At 41.7% G+C, this 19366-nt stretch overlaps 1 protein-coding gene across 6 annotated transcripts in view; it reads right to left on the reverse strand.

Annotated features, from left to right (window-relative positions):
* pde1cb (phosphodiesterase 1C, calmodulin-dependent b) overlaps window positions 1-19366 on the reverse strand; it is a 125472-nt gene that overhangs the window by 67201 nt on the left and 38905 nt on the right. Inside the window, exons 1-2 of one of the 6 annotated variants that reach the window (XM_050074759.1) lie at window positions 18387-18933; window positions 12456-12482 (exon numbers count right to left, since the gene is read on the reverse strand). The exons of 3 other annotated variants lie outside the window; for them this stretch is intronic. In XM_050074759.1, the coding sequence (XP_049930716.1) occupies window positions 12456-12482; window positions 18387-18487 (128 nt within the window). In that variant the 5' untranslated portion in view covers window positions 18488-18933. Of the gene's footprint in view, window positions 1-2834; window positions 2971-5484; window positions 5589-12455; window positions 12483-18386; window positions 18934-19366 lie in introns of those variants that run through there. 2 more of the 6 variants (XM_050074761.1, XM_050074760.1) reach the window with 2 other exon arrangements.

Consider the following 19366-nt stretch of genomic DNA (forward strand, 5'->3'; position numbering starts at 1 on the left):
ATGACTGGGCTGCATTTCTGTCAGCGGAGTCATTTTTTTCCGAACAGCTGATTGGCCAGTGGGTGGTGCTTTTTATAGGATCAGATTCAACCCTGAACTTACCCTGCTCCGGAGCAGGATAGCCGTTCAGAGTAAGTTACCATGGTGATCTACCCCGATAAGAACTGAACCGGCTTCGTGAGACCGAAAACCCAGGGTTAACCCTGAAGTTACCTCGCTAAGACATTAACCCTGCTTTGTGATACAGGCCCCAGCAGTCCCAACGCCAGAGGCTTCTCTCCTCTGCTGCTGGCACAGGAGCTCAGAACAGACAAACACGGTTTGTGTTTTCGCAGCTATTGTGAATTTGCACTTTNAAACCCAGGGTTAACCCTGAAGTTACCTTGCTAAGACATTAACCCTGCTTTGTGATACAGGCCCCAGCAGTCCCAACACCAGAGGCTTCTCTCCTCTGCTGCTGGCACAGGAGCTCAGAACAGACAAACACGGTTTGTGTTTTCACAGGAGCTCAGAACAGACAAACACGGTTTGTGTTTTCGCAGCTATTGTGAATTTGCACTTTCTCATGGTTAAATGTAGGCACCAAAAGCACAGAAGAAAGTCTGGAGTGAATTATTAACATTAAAATTAAACAATGTTCTTCCCTAACCATAACCAATCTGCTTCTGTTGCATCAACATGACCACAGTCGAGAATCGACCTGAGTAACCTTCCTACAGCTCCAATGCAGTACATAAACATTCACTCAGAAAACATCGGCTCTATACACAATCAAGGTTATCGCCACAACATCAGTTTAATCCAACTTTTTCCAAGTTCTGGTCGTGCAAGATCATTCAGAGCTCATTCTCTGGGTACTTAGAGTCTCCTACAGCCTACTTTTACAGCTCTGGAAGACTCAGTATACATAAATATTGCAGAGATCCATCTCATGCATTCTTTCTGGCATTATCCATCTCCTGCTTGAGAAAAAAAAAAAAAAGTCCATTTTCCAGGCATGGTCTCTCACATCACATATGACAGAGGCTGTGGGCCTCAGTGGGTATTTGAATACACTGTATGGTCTGTGACTCCCACCAGGACCAAAATGACTGGGTTAGCTGGAGATGAATGAGGTGAGATGATAGATAGCTGAATGGAAAGAAAAGCAGATGCAGCACTCACCCTCTCACACACACACACACACACACACACACACACACACACACACACACATACAGATGGCTGCTGGGCATCACACATGAGTACACACTTTCAGCATACAAAACACTATGGGATGCACACTGCCTATTTTTTGCATTCTCACACAGTGTGACCAAATGTCTCTCTGTGAAATATACAAACGGACACTAAGGAATAGTTACACATCTCTGCTCTGTCTCTCAGTCCACCTGGGGTAATACCCCTCGGACAAACAGTCAGCAGGGACCAGGGTAGAGGTGGGATGGAGCGGCAGGAGGATTGGAGGAAGGGTGGATATAAACAACCAGATTAAGGAGACAATCTGCACCATAAATCTGCAATATTATCTGCTGCAGGCGGCAGGAAGGGGAAGCCTTGTGAGCTGGGCTGGCACCAAGAAAGCCTGTGACGTTTCTGCTCTCATCTCCGCTGTAGCCTCAACTTAGGATAAAAGCCTATCATTTAGGTCTTTGTGATCAATCTTCAGAATGGCAATACACTTAGCTCAATAATGTCCTTTTAAAGTAGGCAAAGAGGAAAGAAAATAATCAGCGTAGAAGCCCTTTGCTGCAGAACGAATCTGCATTACTTGTTCATATACTCCTCTGATGTCACTTTAAGATAAGCAAAGGAAAAAAATCAATTTCAAAGTGATTTGCCCTCGTTGTGTGCAGCTATTGAGAGGTATTGTTTGGCCTGAATGGGAAATGCATCACACAAGCAGCTGTTTGTCCATATATGCACATGGTATCCATGAACTGCCTGCATACGTGCAAGTATCGTACGTCAGAGAATGTGTATCCTGTGTTTTTTAGTTTGTGCATGTGTGCCAATGCACAAACTAAAAGAGTGTCTGTCAGCACCTGTGCGTTTTAGAAAACTGTGAATCATGCTAACTGAGTCGGTTACCTCCGAAAAGAAAGGAGCACCTGATGTGGAGCGGAGGGGAAGGAAAAGGGAAAAGATCGGTTGAGAAGAATGTAATTAGCCCAAGCTTGGAGATTCATCTGAGCTGGGCAATTACCCCTCTAATCATCAGGTAGTAGGAGAGAGGAGGAGATGGGGTGAAGGGAGGAAGAAAGAAGGGAAAAGAGATTGAGGAGAGAAAAGAAACAGCAAGAGAGGCATAATCATAGTGGATCTGCGCCGTAAACCACAGCGAGAAAATTAAACACAAAATTAAATTCCCTCCACACACACACAAAAGACAAGTTTCAAGACAAAGTTATTTTAGAATAATTAAACATCCAAAAACAATAAATTTACGGCTGGATTCTACACAAATGTAAACTTAAATGGGAGGAGACACCTAAAAACCCGCCACAACTCATCATCACCACGACTAAAAAACAATTAAAGAAGAAACAGTGAGCCATTAATGCCTGAAATTGAGGTCTTGCTCTGTCTCAGCTGGACCTCACAGACTAAAGCCTAGTTGCAGGTTTCTTTCTTAAAAACAGGGTTTTACCTCCTTTGTTCTCAAAAAAGTCAACACAAGCACTATTATATAAAACATCTGCACCCAAATGAAAACACAAAAACATAACTGAAGTGCTGTCAAGAGTGTACCAAACCAACAGGTGACAATAAAATTCAATCACACAAAAAAGAAGAAGATGTTGGCTAATCAGAAGTTAAAACAAAGCTATTACCTGAAGGTTACCTGGCTGTAGTGGTGCATCATGGGCATTCTGACACCTCTGTTCCTCAATAAGGAGGAAAATAACTACATTTATATGTGAACATGTAAAAAGTCCTGTTAGTGAAGTTTGGGCCAGCACTATTTTGGCCATATCTGCCAATGCACGAAATGTTGCCTCATTTGTGACATTTCCTTTTCTACATGTCAACACTGAAACCAGTGTTTCTGAAAACCTTCACCCTGGAGAGTGTTTTACAAACAGTCTGTTTTCAGTGACCTACAGCACAGTGGCATTTGAACGACAGGCCAAAACTCAGAGAAAATCTAAGTACATGTTGACTAAGCTTGAAATGAGTGAGGAAACACCTGTTCTATGTCATCAGTCTGGCTAGTTTACTCCTCAGATGTACAAGACATTAAATAGGCACTATGAAGCCCCGTTTCCACCAAATGCTTTCGGTATGATACCTTTGGAACCAAAAGTGCCCTTCAGACATGGTACCTAGACCCTAGCATTTCCAGCACAAACAATATCCGTAAATATGGGCGGGGTTGTTGTCACTCACTGCTCTGTCCAGCACTCACTGTATATCCTCATTACCGACAAAGATGGAAGTCTGCACCTTGTTTAATTTGTGAAGTAAAAATTCCAATGCAAACTCCCTACCATATTTCACCAAACACAGAGCTCATGTGATAGAATTATTCCTGTGCAAACCAGCATCTTGATGATTTGGGGTTGTATTTATTTAATTTTTTGGAAGCTTTTTGTTTACCCCTGCCTTCTTTCTGCCTCTTTCCCAGTCAAGAATTACGGAGGCTGTGTTGGCAGCTATAAATGAAAGTTTTGACAGCACTGTCATAACAATAACAAAGTTAGACTTTAATATTGGAGCTTCCACCCTGCATTTAACACCCGACTTCCCACAACAGAACACAGATGCACTGATTTGATGAAGGCTACCATATTGGTATTGGTGTCAGTACTGACCTCATTACACTGACCATTGCTGTTGTCTTGGAAGTGCATATTATGCAGAGCCTTGACGTCATATCAGTGTGAATAAGGCCAGTAAATTTGAGTAAAATACAGACTTTGCTTCGTGTGAATGCCCCCCCCCAATTAAACATTGAGCGACTATTTTTTAAAGCAGTGTGCATCATCTTATTTTTGACTTAATTATCTGATCACAACATCATCTTTGCTGCCTCTGTAATTTCTGGTCCTTATCGCTCAAGAGACAATTGTCTGTTTTATGAGTTTTGATTGTATTCCTTCCTTAGCCAGCAAATCCAAAAGCGAAACCAATAACAGTATTGCGTTGTTGGCCCCAAATGAATCACCTCCAATAAATAGCTCAAAAGCTGTGGTGACAAATGGCCCCGAACCACGGAGCAAGGAGACAGAGGGGCTCGGGTAATGGCATCTAATGGGCTGTTCTTGAAAGGCAGCCAATGCCTGGAAGATTTGCTCCCTGATTACTGACATTAACCAAAGAGTTCAATTTTCCCCCCGTGACTCTCAGCCTGACGGTATCTGTCCTCCTCTCCATTGCTCTTGCTCTTTTTTCCCCCCTCTGTCAATGTGGTGATTTTCTTCATTCAATGTTTCCTCTGTTGGTATTTTTAGGCAAATGTTATGCTGCACTACATGGAACAAGAGCTACCTAATATATACACACATGTGAATGTGTTTCCTTTTTAAGTAATTTTACTCTAGGGCACTTTAAGGAAAGATCTGCAAATTCCCTTTTTACCTTATTAAGATTTTGGTGACCTTATAAATGGTCACTTTTGTTTTTTCCAGAGGCACAGCCAGGGTCATTACTCCAAGTATTACTCCACCCATCCATTTCAAAACCAAAAAGGGAAAAACATATCTTTAAAATTTCGCATTTGGATTTTTCATATTTTATTCATTCAGTGACCTGTTGACTTTTATTTTCTGCAAAAATTGCTTCCCAAAATAAAAGCTGGCACTGAGATGTTTATCTTTTTTCATTTGTTTTTCAAGTTTGAGTGTCTGTGGGTGGCACTTTCCTCTGAGAAATCTGCCTCCTACTTGATAGTTAGATCACAAAATGTCGGTTTTTATTAAAGAAAGTGATGGAGAGCGCAAGAACATCAATTCCTTATATATAAGAAAAATAACAAATTTGAAATTGAAAATGTTTTTTTAGGAATCTATTGCAAATCTATAGCCTACTGCACATACAACCAAGACATGTAGGGCTGTAAACTTGAGACTAACCTGAGATTTGACTTGGATTCAGACTTCTTAAAGCAACAATTGACTTACACACACACACAAGTGCATTGAAGGAAGTAAGTCTCAAGTTCTTAAAAACACTACACTACTTTACGACTTGGACTTATCTCAGCTGACCCAAGACTCGAACTGGTCTAAACAAGACTCAAAAACAGCTCTGCAATAAACACCACAGGCTTAAGCACAGAGAAATCCACCTACAAAAAGAGACACTGGCCCTGAAGCTCAGTACTTTTGTCCTGCACAAACAAATATTTACAAAGACTGATGGGCAAATTCACAAAATGATTGCATGGCTCTCAGCGCTAAACCTGCCTGACCAAGACAAAAACAAACTGTGTTATTCTCAAAGCTCCCGCTCCCGCTCTGAAATATCTTTCGAGAATCAGACCTTGAGATGAGGCAGATAGCGGTTGCAAGGGATGCGAAATTTATGGTGCTGACAGCGAACTGTATTCGCCTTGAGTGCCTGAAGACTGGAGCAAAGTTGGGAGATGCCTGTGCAGCCTGAGTCATTACTGCCACTGAACAACATGTACTGTAGGCCTGCAAAGCTTCCAAGGCTGCAATCTGAACAAACACGGCAGCCCTGGGAGAGAGAGAGAGAGAGAGGAGACACAAAAACTCTCACATAAACACACAGACACACACTCTCAACAGAGTTGGCAACTGGGTGGACTAACATAAGGCCATTTAAGGCTGGAGGCTTGCCTGGATCAGATGGTAAAACACTTAAAGCCTTTATAAGCTGGGCTACAAGGAGTGACCACTGTAGCATATTTACAGGCTTAAGTAAAAGCCTGTTCATTCAGTGCAGCAGTCAGGCGCCTGTCAGAGAATACAAAGAGAGACACAAACAGTTCACTTGTTGCTTTGTTGTTGAACAATCACTGTGAGTGGCGATGCATTAGTGATCAATACCCTTTTTTGTAAACATAAAGAGAAGGCCCTGCTTTTGTTTCTTGGCACATGGATTGAATCAAATTGCTCCCTGTCACATTAAGAGGCACAAGATTAGGCAGAGATTTATCAAAGAAGCAAAAACTTTTGAATCGACCGTTCACCAAATCCATCCCCTGAACAATGATTGTCCAATCACAACTTAAGAACCGTGACTAGCAACAGCAGGTTTGTCAAGCTTCGATTTCCCCACATGCTGAAGTGGTGTGCATGGAGCTAGAGCGGATTTGATGGGTGATGCCTTTTTTTCAGCCTTTGAAAACAAATGTATAAGCAATAAATTAAACAATCGGCGTTTCTCAATCTGCGTTCTTGCCTGTACTTGTGTTCTTGCGGACTTGTGAAACGTCATCAGTCGCAGCCCAAGTACTGTTCCAATTCAAAGTCCACATCCAGCCAAGTACAGTCCAAATGCCCGGATGTGAACCTGCTCTGCCCATTCCATCGCGGATGCATCGGGAGGTGACTTGTGTGGACTTTTGACAGCCAGGTATTCCAGAATGCATTTCTCACAGACCAGCAGCAATGGCAGCCATCCTTGGGGGTTTTATACTCCTGAGTCGAACTTGCCAAGTCCGAACTCCCAAGTGCGCAAGTCCGAACTTGGCGTACTTGGTATTGAGAAACGCCTAATGTGTTTGTCTGCTCTAACGTAAGACGCAAATGTTAGCAGGTCTGGTTAACTAGATTACTACCTAACCTAACCCAGCGTTACCTCCAAGGCCAAGAGTTAGAATCGATGGAAATGGATTTGAGGCAGGTTTAAGTCCAGCAACTCCTGCCAAACTGATAATGGAGATAACCAAGCGTTACATTTTCCAAACACACTCTCAGTTAGTCCTCATCCTGGAAGACTTTTCTCTTGTATCAGAAAAGCTGAAATATACTCGTTAAAACTAAGAACAACAAAGCACTAATCTAACCTCCGTCCTGTTTGTATGCAAATTAAGCATCCATATTTTTCCTTATCTTACTGGTGTATTATTTCCTTATCATACTCATAATACAGCTAACTAGCAATGCTGTTTTTTTGGTTTGTTCGTGTTTTGATTTCCATGTCTTGTACAGGAAGCGTCAACTAATGAGGATGCTCACTATTTGCTGGGGCAGCTTTAGCCTTTATCTTTTTGCTCAATATCATGTGTAGCTATAAAGTGCAAAGACTACTTAAAGCTAGGAGTGGTAGTTTTATTCCAGCATTATCAGGCAAAAAAAATCAATAATAATCTTCGATCATATTGTAATGTGGACTGACAAAAAAAGGCTTCTGCACCTCTTCAGGCTTCAGAAAATGTAGCCCGTGACAGGAGACTTTAACCAACAACTGGGGTGTAAATCACAAATTTCATCGAGACACAATATTACATCGTTATACATAATATCATATAAAATAATACAGTATTTGAGGATATCACAGATTGACACAATACAATTTACATTTGATTCAGTTCAGTAACCTGTGAATTAATATGAGATCATATCAGTAAATACCCTTGTTGTCTTTTTCTTGGCCGCCTCCTAATGTCTGCCTGGCGCAAGGCCACTAACACTTTTTGAATGATGAGGAAGGAGGTGTGCTTGTGCAGAAATGGTGACAGGGACATGCCATGGGAACATAAAAAATAAAGCCCTATCCTGAAGACAACAATATGTACCAGTGCTTTCACTTTACATCTTTAACATTGGATCGTTGATTGTGGAATCAATTAATCGATCAAGATCGATGTGTTATTACGCCACTATCAATCACAGGTCATTTCAAAGAGAGGGCGTTCCTATTGACTGTTCTACAAATGCAAATATGTGTGCATGTCCCTTCAGATTCAGTGTTGTCCTGCAGAGGAGGTTAATATTCTAGCGTTGGCAACAATTGCCAACACTGCAGGAGAGTCTGACAATAAACAAAATGAAACATGTCAGTAGGGTTTCAACAGCATAACATTTTCATGGTTTTCAATATCCTACATTAGCAAATGTACACGGTGTGATTGCTGCCAACTTTTATGTCACGGTAAACCTTGAAACCGGTATATCCCTGCAATCCTATGTGTCAGTGTTGGCAAAGCAGTTCAGAGATGGAGAAAAAATTGTGCCAAAAATGTTGCCTTTTTTTGATCCGAGATAAAGGCTCACAGCTGCAGCTTCCAGTTCAAGTTTTTGTAGCTAACGTTAACTGGAGCCTTCAATGACAGTGTGTCCCCTGCCTCACTTCCCACCACTACAGACCACCTCACCTATAGCAGAGCGGGCAGCAACTGCATAATAAAATAAGGTTAAATAAAGCAATGTATATGAAACAGTGGGTTACTGTATGAAGTGTGTGCATATGCCCGTAGTAGTGTGGTGGGAGGGGCTTAGGACAGAGGGCAGAGCTGCAGGAGGAGGACGTATTTTCAAATTCTGATTTTGCCTTCTCCAGATTTCTGCCAATCCCGGCTTTAAGACATTTTTAAAAGAAGTCAGACAGTAAAATGTATATGTTCTGTGCAAAAATGTAAAGTTTGAGAGGCATAGCAACAGTAACTAAGAGGAGCGGGGCTTGGCAAACTGTAAACCACTGAACGAGCACAATAGTGACCATGTGATAACCAAAATAGTAACAGGCAAACTGTTTCCAAACCCACATAAAACACACAAAGGCCTAAACAGACCATTTTCCCTTTCTTTGCAGCCTTTCCTCCATCTCTCTTAACTCCCTTTCCACACAAATACTCCTCTCTGCCATCCCTCCATCCCTCCCTCTGTGAAGAGGGCTATCTCTCCCTCCATCTGCATGTGTGAGGGGTTGTACTGGTGTGTCAGTAATGACAATGTCCCAGTGTTCCTCTCTGCCAATTAGCCTGGCCGTAATTACACAGACACATATGGAGCTGTCAATCAGCCGGCTCCTCCACACAGGAACTCACCCACCCATCAGAGACGGAGGGAGAGAGAACGAAAGTTTCCAACAGCTAGCTCTATACCAAACAACCACACACTGTGCCAATAAGTAGCATGAGGAGAGTTTGGTTCAATTACTCCAACTGTGCAGCAATCCCACAGTTCACAGGAAAATGCCATGAAACAGCATTAGTGCGGCGCTGCAGCAACCTCTTTTTGTTTTGAGCTTCATCTGTGGAGCTGCTGCAATTTCCTATTCATGGAGTTAATATAAGGAGAGGTGATCTATTGTGTGTAGAAATACACTGCCCTTGGCGTTAGTAAGCCAAGTTGCTGTTATTGTATTGTATTGTATTAAGATAAAATATTGAAGGAAAACTGAGGGCACACTGTGTTGTTAGGCACATTTACCATCCATGTCACCCTTACAGGAAAGGATGTGCTATACTGTTCTTAAAAAAATCCCAAGACAAAAACAAAAAACCCAACAATGTATTAATCCTACTATCAAATACTGCCTGTGTAGCAAAATACTCACATCTTATCCCTCCGTGTCATAGAGCTCCATTGCCGCCCAAAAGCTATTAAAAAGGCATCAATGTGCTGCACTGTTGTGACATGTGACATGTTCTGTCATTATGATGAACACGGGCACTGTTGTTTATTTTGAGACAATCTCACATACACTATCCTGGTGCTGTAAATACACACTAGAGCACCAAATGTGTGTCAATCCACGTCTAAAATTAGTCTCCAACAAATGCACTATTTACCGTAAAACTTTAGAAAAAAGTAGTAGCATAGTAGTATTATTTGCTTAAATCACTGCAATCAACAGGCCTATATTTGAGACAGGACTTTAATTCTTTTCATACAAAACTATGGCTCTGCAAAAATCGGGAAATACAATCAAATTATTTATTTAAACCAGCATGGATATTACTTGTTTAATAATTAGGCTTCAGATAATATATCAATTAGCACTTGAGGATTGTGAGCCCAGCATACCAACACAACACCACTTTATCCTGTTAAAACAATACTCATAACTTGGATTAATTTTTATGCAAAACCTGTTTGATTCTTTTGATCTGAGGACCCTTATGGAGTAAAGGAATATGAATAACTGACAGGGTAGTCGAGGGATGGACACCAGGGGCGATTGCTCTGAGACAACAAGGGAGGCTGAACTTCCCCTAAAATTTCATAGAAGAAAAGGTCAAATATGCACTATTGAATTTACATTAAAATAAGAATTTACATTGCATTAAACGTGCGCTAGGATGCGTTTAACATCATGGCAATGATGTTCAAACGTCAGCTGTTTATCACCAGTTTTCAACGCAACCTCCCTGTCATACATTCTCGTGTCAGCACAGTGGACGTGGAGCCTCCAAGCATTCCTATGAGACAGCGCTGAGCAGGTTTATTTAATGCAGCAAAGCGAGACAGTCATTGGATAAATGCGACAAAATCGTCACTTCCAGGGAGGCTCAGTTTCCCTGGGACTTAATGGAGCGGTAGGCGGGAGAGGACGCTTGGTGTATGCATGATGATTGGAGGAAAACCCCTTTGTGATTGACAGCACTTCGCATTTCGAGCTCAGTCCTACGCGGATATTTGCGAGTGGAGTCTTCTGACAGAGTACCGTCTGGAGTTGCTTATTTCCTTATTTTCACCGTTTGTACAGTACAGTTCAGGTGTTTAAACCCATCTGAAAATCTTTGAGGTGTGTTTCGCTATCTTTCAATGGCATGAGTGTGGTTGAAAAACGGTTTCAATTAAATGTTCCTTTTATAAGTTACTGCCTCGCTACAGTATGACAAATTTTATGATGTAAACTTAAAGTGAGCTTCCCCTGTTTGAAAGATCAGCAGCTGCCACTGATGGACACACAATTTGAAGTAGCCAAAAACTCGGTTTATACATCCGAAGAACTTCTATGCTTGGCAACTAGACCAGGCTTCTAATTGAGACAGACAATTATTTGTCAAATTGTGTAGCCACACCGGGCTAGTAAAAGAGACTGGGCGTTTAATTGAAGTTTTAGCGTACTCCTGTTTGAGTAATATTTGCTAAAAACTGCAGCAACAAGTAGTTTCAGGACATTTTTTATAATAATGACATATTTGTGACCAGTATTGACCAGTCATCTTCCAAATGCTCAAATGCATTGTCGTTTTCGGTCTTTTCTCAGTCTGTTCTATGTTGAATATATATTACAGCATGTTGTATTTACTAAGAAGACACTGGGCTTAGCTCTGTTTTTGTTATAGGCTTACCAAAAATGTATGAAAGCTCTGTATTTTTAATTTGATAAATTTATATTTGGTATCCTTTCTTTGCATCTGAATGTAGTAAAAGTGGTGACACTGGGATTCAAGAGCATTTTAAAGAAAGGAGATTAGGTCAAATGCATAATTTTTCTCTCTTATCAAAACTAAGCCTTGAGACAGAGAGAGATTGGGCGAGATAAGATAAAAAAAAAAAAAAAAAGTCAAGGTTTTTTAGTACTTGGCTTTCCAGTAGGAATGAATATAATCTCAAAGCTGAGAGGGTTAACCTCATAAGCACCTGGCTTATTTGTTTTCAAGATCAGACCATGCAAAAAATACTGGAATAAAAAATATCTTTGTCATTTTCCTAGATGGAAGGGAGATGATTAAACATTTCACAGTTTTACAAGGTCTCCTGGTTCGTCTAAAGCCATAATATATGTCAGAGAAAAAATAACCACGGGGGAAGATGAAATGAATAATGAGGGACACTGATAGCACGCATCAGATCAATACAGAAACATCTTTAACAAATGATACTTAAATCTGCATCACACACTCATCCAGTGGCATTAATGAATCCCTGCTTTTGTGCTTGTAAATAAATGTACCCAAGTCTCAGTTAACAGACGGCCTGATTTCCCCTGAGCCTCTCCAACAGAACTAAACAAATGAGAGTTTCAAAATAAAGACGATACCGTGCATGCCACTCGAGTTATTCGTCAAGCTTTCAAGTCCTGCGAGTTGTCTATGACTCTCAAACAACTGCGTCCCCATCATTTCTATCCATTAGGGTGCCAGTTATCTGGTAATGACGATGAGCTGACACTTGAATCAACGCAAGAGAGAAAGTGTGAGTGAAAGAAAGATTATTTATGAATGCATACAAGTGTGACAAAGTGTGTTTGAATTTTTCAGCGGAGATCTGTGGCCCTCAGCAATGACAGTATAATGGGGATAATGATAATAATCATAACAATAACAATCACAATTTTTATTCAATTTATGCTTTCATAACAAAGTTACATAGTGCTTTGCAAGATAACCAACAACGAATAATGAATGAGGACAGACAAAAACAAGTAGGAGTAGGTCCAGGATGAGGTCCAGGGATGTGGGAGGAGCAGAGGGAGGAAATCCAGAAAATCCAGAAAAAGAGTAGGAGGAGGAGGGAATGGGAAGTCTAGGAGGGAGGGATGAGGAGGAGGAGAAGGAGGAGGTCCAGAGTCCTGGCAACAAGTCTTACCTCTGGGATGTCTTCTTGTACTTGCGCCTGACAGAGAAAACAAACATGAGTACAGTGAGGCATCGATTGAAATGTTAGTCTTGTGATCTTTGTTGGACTTGTTTTTCTACGTAACATGGACAGACAGCGAGAAAAGACACTGGGCCCCATGCAAAAACCATTCATACCAACAGATTCACTCAAATTGCTAGAACATATAAATGACACTACTGGTTGTACGCATCACGTGCAGATAGTCTGCTTTGCTTCACAAGAAAGGAAAACACTTGTTTGACTTAAAGGTGCAGTCTACAATGCTGGAGAAAAATTGATGATATTTGAGCTCAGCACCCAAACAAATACACTCAGCTCTGGTAATTCCTCCAATGTTATTTACGTTTCATGACGGAGCTCTGTTCCTCCTGGGTGGTGACTTGGAAGAGGGAGAGTAGCTGGCATAGTGTTGTGTAGCTCGGTGTGAGCCACTTTCTTTGTTTCCCATTTACAGAGCCAGGGCCGTGTATGCAAACCAGATTTTATTTTTCAGGGAACACAGAATGGGCAGCTAGCAGGCTGGAGGAGATATTTGCTTGCCTGATATCAGACAGCATTGTCAACTTGTTACACTCCATTGCCATGTTCAGTCTGACATTACGTCCACTCTAACTGCTTTCTGTGAGTGAGGGGGATTTGATTTTCCCTAACCAGTCTCGACAGAACAACGTATCCACCCGCATCTAACACTATTTTAAGTCCACACTGATGTGAAGCCGCATCAAAACATACCTGTTTTGCCAGGGTTCTAAGACTGGAGTGGAGCACAGTAAAACAAACATACACGTCAGTCGATATTGAGAAGACATATCGATTTAGAAAAGTCTCGATAGCAGCATCTATCTTGTCTATTGCACTGCCATTGTTACTCCTCATTGGGCTCTGTGCTCCACAACACCAATCACAACAGCCTGACAATGGCATTAGACCCGTCTATAGCAGATGAATTTGTCAGCTTGGTAGAGTGAGCAGATTCCAAGGTCTTGACCCAGGAAAGTTAGGGTGCTTTCACGCCTGCCCTGTTTGGTTTGGTTCAATCGAATTCAAGTTTGTTTGCCCCCTGAGTTTGGTTCGTTTGGGCAGGTGTGAACACAACAATCGCACTTGGGTACACACCAAAACAACCGGACCGAGGTGGTTTCAGTTCAGTTGCAAACAAACTCTGGTGCAGTTCGTCTGTGGTGAGAACGTGTTCCGACCTCGATCCAAACCGACTGCAGTCACATGACACATTGTTTGGGTTAAACATGAGCATGTTACAGTCCTGGAGGATTATTAATGTGCACCTCCTCCTGTACTGCCTTAATATGCACATTCAGCACATCCAATGCATCAGAACATTGTTTTCTAGTTGGAGCCGCGCCTCGTTTTCAAACTGTATGGTTTGACTAAAATGAACAATGACAGCAATATAGTCCACGATGACCAGCGCTAAAATCAACCTGCGTAGTTGTCCCTCCATTGTGACATTAGAAAGTGTCACATTTATCTTGCAAGTGTACTACTCTTCCCACATGGAAATTCTTTGTAACAAAATTAGTCCGTGATTCGGACCAAAACGAGCCAAGTCTAGGTCTGAAAGCACCCATATTCACTGAATTTCACAAGTGTACTGGATCAGAATCACAGACTGCACCTTTAAGAATCACAATGCTAGAATTAAAAAATATAAAACTGAAATAAACAAAAATGAATTATATAACTAAAATGAATTCAATGTGAAATACTATATTCTGTTCACCATATCACCATCGTGGCCTAATAATTAACTGAGTGGTTTAGGAAGTTTTTCATAATTCCAGCATTTTGTTAAACCTATTTATTTATCACAAAGCAACTTTGCGGTTCAGTAGTTTTAGAAAAATCTCTGTGCCCAACAGCTGCCTCGGGTTTTTTCAGTATTATGCACTATTGCACCAGATCGTATAACATCACCTGCTGTATAATATTTTCTTGTTCTGTCACATCCCTGTGACCACCTCCCATCTAAACAAATTAGCTTTTTAGAGACATTTTGACCATCTAATTTCATGTCCTGCCATTCAATCTTTATTTCTGTCACAGTTAGGCAATGACACTTTCTTGGCAGCTTGTTATTCTCTGGGTTGTTTTGGGTCCAATTACATGACTACTGAGACTGCTTAAATTTGTTATTTTTTCGTCTGCTGATTTTCAACAGCGGGACTTAAAGCTCTGAGGCGTGAAATTGTTCTTTTTACTTTTTGTTAACAATTTTCTGAATAACTTGAACTTGCCCACAAACGGAGTGGAACAGGTGGCCTTTTTAGGCATTGATTATGCAAATGACCAAATCTCATGGACACACTCCTACTCAAGCACAGGTGGCCTTCAGTGAGTGGAAACAAGCAATAAGTTTTGTGAATTGGACTTGGAACAACGGTATGAGCAAACTTCACCGAAAAACAGTGAGGTTAAAGATAACGATACGAAAATGCTCTTGCATGAGCGCCAATGTGCTTCTGACAACAACAGACATTATCCCGAAAAATAAAAATCAGGAACGTAATAAAGGAAAATGCTATTGTACTAAGTCGGTAGATTTACAGCAATAACATGTAAGTAAGTAAAGTTCCTTTGATTGCACTGGTTGTTTCATTTTCCTTTGTTTTTGGGATAACATCAGTCCCAGCAGTTACATTGTGTTGCTGTGTTCACATTGCAAATTCAAAAAGAATGCAAATGCTTACAATCACTTATGCAGATCAGGAGTTTAAGAGAGGCATAATGATATGCAAAAATAAAACACAGACAGACACACACACACACCACCCCTTGACATCCTACTTACTTTACTACACAAACACACGCACACACACACTGTGAACCTACACAGTCACGTTAAAACACACCTACTTTCACTTACCCTAACATTTGGCCTAAAACACACCCACACCTCTGTAAAGTGATAAGAGCGTGGCTCTAAAAGCTGAATTTTCAAACACACACACACACACACACACACACACACACACACTTAAGGCACTCATAATAGCGAAGTGGAGGGGAGGATGGACCCCCCGCTATTCCACAACAGACATGGATTTAAATTCCAGTCAGGCAGAATTCACAGCACTTAGCTTGATTTGTTTCTCAATCTTTTTCTGTATCAATCTCTCCCGAAGCTCAGTGCAAAACTGCAAGCTAAGGAAGTTATTCCCTGTAAAGAAACGTTAAGAGCTCCCTTAAGACTGTGGGGTAAAAAGGATTAAATCAATCACTAGGGGTCCATCACGCAATTAAAATAAAGAAGACATGAAGTGTCACAGTCAGATGGCTGTGTAAGAGCGTTTCTGGGGTTTCAAACAGAGTAAATGATGCAAAAATAAGACAAGGGTGTGGATATAAAAAGCTGATAAGATACAAATAAATAGGGATAAATAACAAAATGGGAACTGGAAGGTCAGGGAGAAACAGAGTCTGGACATTTCCTATTCTCCTCACTTCCTCTCCTGGCCTTTATCACCTCACTGAGCTTGCTTTACGTCTAAATGTGTGTATCAACAGCACAGAGCTTCTTCTAATTAGAAAGCTTTAATGCAATGTTCTGAGCATAATGAGGATGTGGGTTGAAGGGGGTCATGGAAATTCCAGGAATTACTGTAATCATAAAGGTCGCAGAGAAGCAAAATTGAACCCTGTTAAAGTACATGTTTATGGTGTTTCCAAACAGCTGGCTGGAGAGCCAACAGCAGCTTGTTGTGCTTGGATTATCTTATTATATTTTAGTCGGCACCTCACAAATCAGTGTCATAAAGCAGTCATCTGGCCACCTTGGTCCTCCTTGGACCAAATCTAAGTTCCCCTAAGGGAGCTCTCTGTGATGAACTGTTGATCAAGTGATTAAATAATTCATTGATTTCCATTAATCAGTGGGTGAGGGAAAGGTTGGGTGTGTCGCAGTGATCTAATTTATCAATGGAAATCCATTGCAATCCATTCACCGATGCAAAAACATGAGTGGGCCATTTGTCATAGGGTAGTAATAAAACACAACACGCTTCTCATGCCTTGATCAGTGCATGTCACCAGGCTTTAGACTGCGTCATTCAAGGTTGAGTAAAGGGAAAACTGTCCAAAGCAAATGCTCTCTCTCTCTCTGTCTATCCATGGATGATTGGTGTACTCTGTGGAGTACGCTGTGCCAGAGAGAGTGCTGTGATAGCCATCCAGCACACACACATACACACACACACACACACACACACACATACAAATCATACAGCTGCCAAACAAATCTCTGAGGATAAGCTGGCAGCACATACATTAAATGTCACCAAGCCGCCCAACACACATCAAATCTATATGAGCCTCACGAGCACATGCACGGTCAACCTTTCCCAATCACTCACACACACACACACACACACACACACACACACACTCATTCATAGCATACTGTCAGTCCCTCCCTATTTAACACACAACATACACTCTGAAGCGTCAACATCTGTGGGGGCTGCCTGTCAGTTGGAGCTCCCTCTCTTCTGACGGAGGCTCTTTGTGAGATTAAAGGCTAATGTGATCTCTGACACGCAACAGGAGCCCTCAGAGCACCCAGCAGACTGCAGCGTAGTCGTGATGAAAAAAAAAAAAAAGAGTCTGGGCCCCTGTTACATTCATCTGACTCACTATCCATCAAATATCCAAAAAGACAGATGGTTATGATAGGGGATTTATGACAGTGACCAAATGGAAGAGACAATGAAGTCATCCGAGGAAACTAGATGTGGCAGAGGATGATGGTGGGGGGACCCACATATCGGGCTTCTGACACCAGAGACGGAGAAACAATGACTAATCACGGAACAATGGAAACACCATGACAAGAAAATAACTAAAAATAAAATAGAGTGATGCAAGAGGAGAGGGGAGGAAGGCTGATAGATGAACAGCAGCCCCATCAAACACTTCATTCACTCAGTTGACGTCTGTGGTGCAGGAGGAAACTGCATTTCATTCAGACCTCCAGCACTAACATGAAAGATTTTTTTTTTTTTTTTTTGTTATGAACGCAACCCTCCTAGCAACACCGCCGTCTCCTCCCCCCTGCTGAGTAAGGAGGAGGAGAACTGGAAATGGAAAGGAGAAAATTCCCACTTCAACTTGCATGTAAGGTGTGTGGGGCTATTTTTTTTCCTCGGGGCTAAAGGTCACAGAGGTGTTGATTGGTTGGTGGATGTGAGAAAGTAATATTGTAGTAGTGGAGGTTTGAAAAAAACTTGGAGAAATGAGAAAAATGAGGCGGGAGGAGGCTTTTGTATTACGTGAAAAGAAACAGTATGGGTGCGTAAGAGGCAAAAGAATGGCAGAAATAAGGGAGAAGACAAAAAAAAAATAGATTAGAAAATGAATCCAGCTTCAATACCTCGACCAAAAACGCGCAAATTCAGTCATATATGCCTTGTTGCATCATATTACGACACAGACAACAGGTGTTAAAAGCATGCATCATAATTTTCTTGTCTCTTTAAAAAATTCTGGTGCCTGGGAGTAAATAAAAGTGCTTCAATTGACTAAATAAATCAAAGCAAGTAGCTCGGAGACGCTTGGGGGGTAATTGCAATCTCTTTCATTGCATGTTTTTAGGTTTCCATTCTACTCTGAACAATCAGTCTATCCTTGGATCTGTCTTTCTCTCACAATATTCACATGCTGTAAAAAAAAAAAATCAGTGCAAAGACAAGCTATATTATGATACCCAGTCTTTATACTGCATCCTTCATGTATGTTTTTGTAAGATTATGCTACTCAGCATACTTTATTACAGATAAATTTACATGTAGATAATAAAAGCCTGGTTCACTCACACAGAGGCACGTACATACACGCATTACTGCACGCACACTTGTTGAAAACAGGAAAAGTAGATATACTCACAGTCCGCGGAGCCTGAGCCAAATCTTTTCAATCTGCTCTGGCTGCAGGTACTTCAGGGCCGTGCTTTCAAACTCCTCAATCTCTTTGGTGGGAGACTCCATGTCAGAGTGTCAAAGAGTTCCGGATGTGCCAACGAGAGATCAAAAAAAAAAAAAAAAAGTTTAATCCCTCTTAAGTGTGAGCGGTGAGGAAGACGCAGCGCAGAGCAGAGAGAGGTTGCGATGTGGTGGAACCCAGGACCTGACCAAGGCTTCCTCTTTCTTCATTCACAATTGCACCCACAGCTGCGACAAACCAGCCGTCATCCTTCCTTATTCTCTCTTTTCTCCCTTGTTTATGAGAGAGTGTGTGTGTGTGTGTGTGTGTGACTGAAACTCAACAACACTCTAGCTCAAGCAGCTGTGACAGTCGTAAAACAGCCCAACTGTACCTCCTTCCTTTTCTCCCTCTCTTGCCTCTCTCCCTCTCTCTCTCTCTCTCATTCGTTCACTTCTCTCCTGTGTGAGCACAGGGGTCCTGGAGCCGTGCCATGCTCTCCCAGCAACAACGGGATGCAGACGGCAGGGCAGCGCAATCCGGGATTAACGCTCGCTGCCGGGCTCTCCACACAAGAGGGAGGGAGGAGAAACACCACCAGTCAAAGAGAGGGAGGAGTCTGGCTGATAATGAGAAACCATGTTCTATTTCATCCACTGGAAAAAACCAAAGGGAGTGAGGGAGGAGAACGAGAGGGGATGGAGAGGAACAAGAGGGAAGGACCTTTAGGAGAAGAAATGACGAAGGTGTGAGTGCCCTGGATTACTGTGAGAAATCAGCCCATCAGATTTGCCTTCTCTTTTTTACCCTCTGATTCATACACACTTTTACACACACGTGCTTATTCCATCAGGAATGTCATACAACAAATACAGACCTCATCAGCAGCGCAGATTAACGTCTAAAGTGATGAAAACATTTGCGGCAAATGCGACAGCTTTAGA

The sequence above is a fragment of the Epinephelus moara genome, chromosome 21, assembly GCF_006386435.1.
Source record: "Epinephelus moara isolate mb chromosome 21, YSFRI_EMoa_1.0, whole genome shotgun sequence".
NCBI classification, from domain to species: domain Eukaryota; kingdom Metazoa; phylum Chordata; class Actinopteri; order Perciformes; family Serranidae; genus Epinephelus; species Epinephelus moara.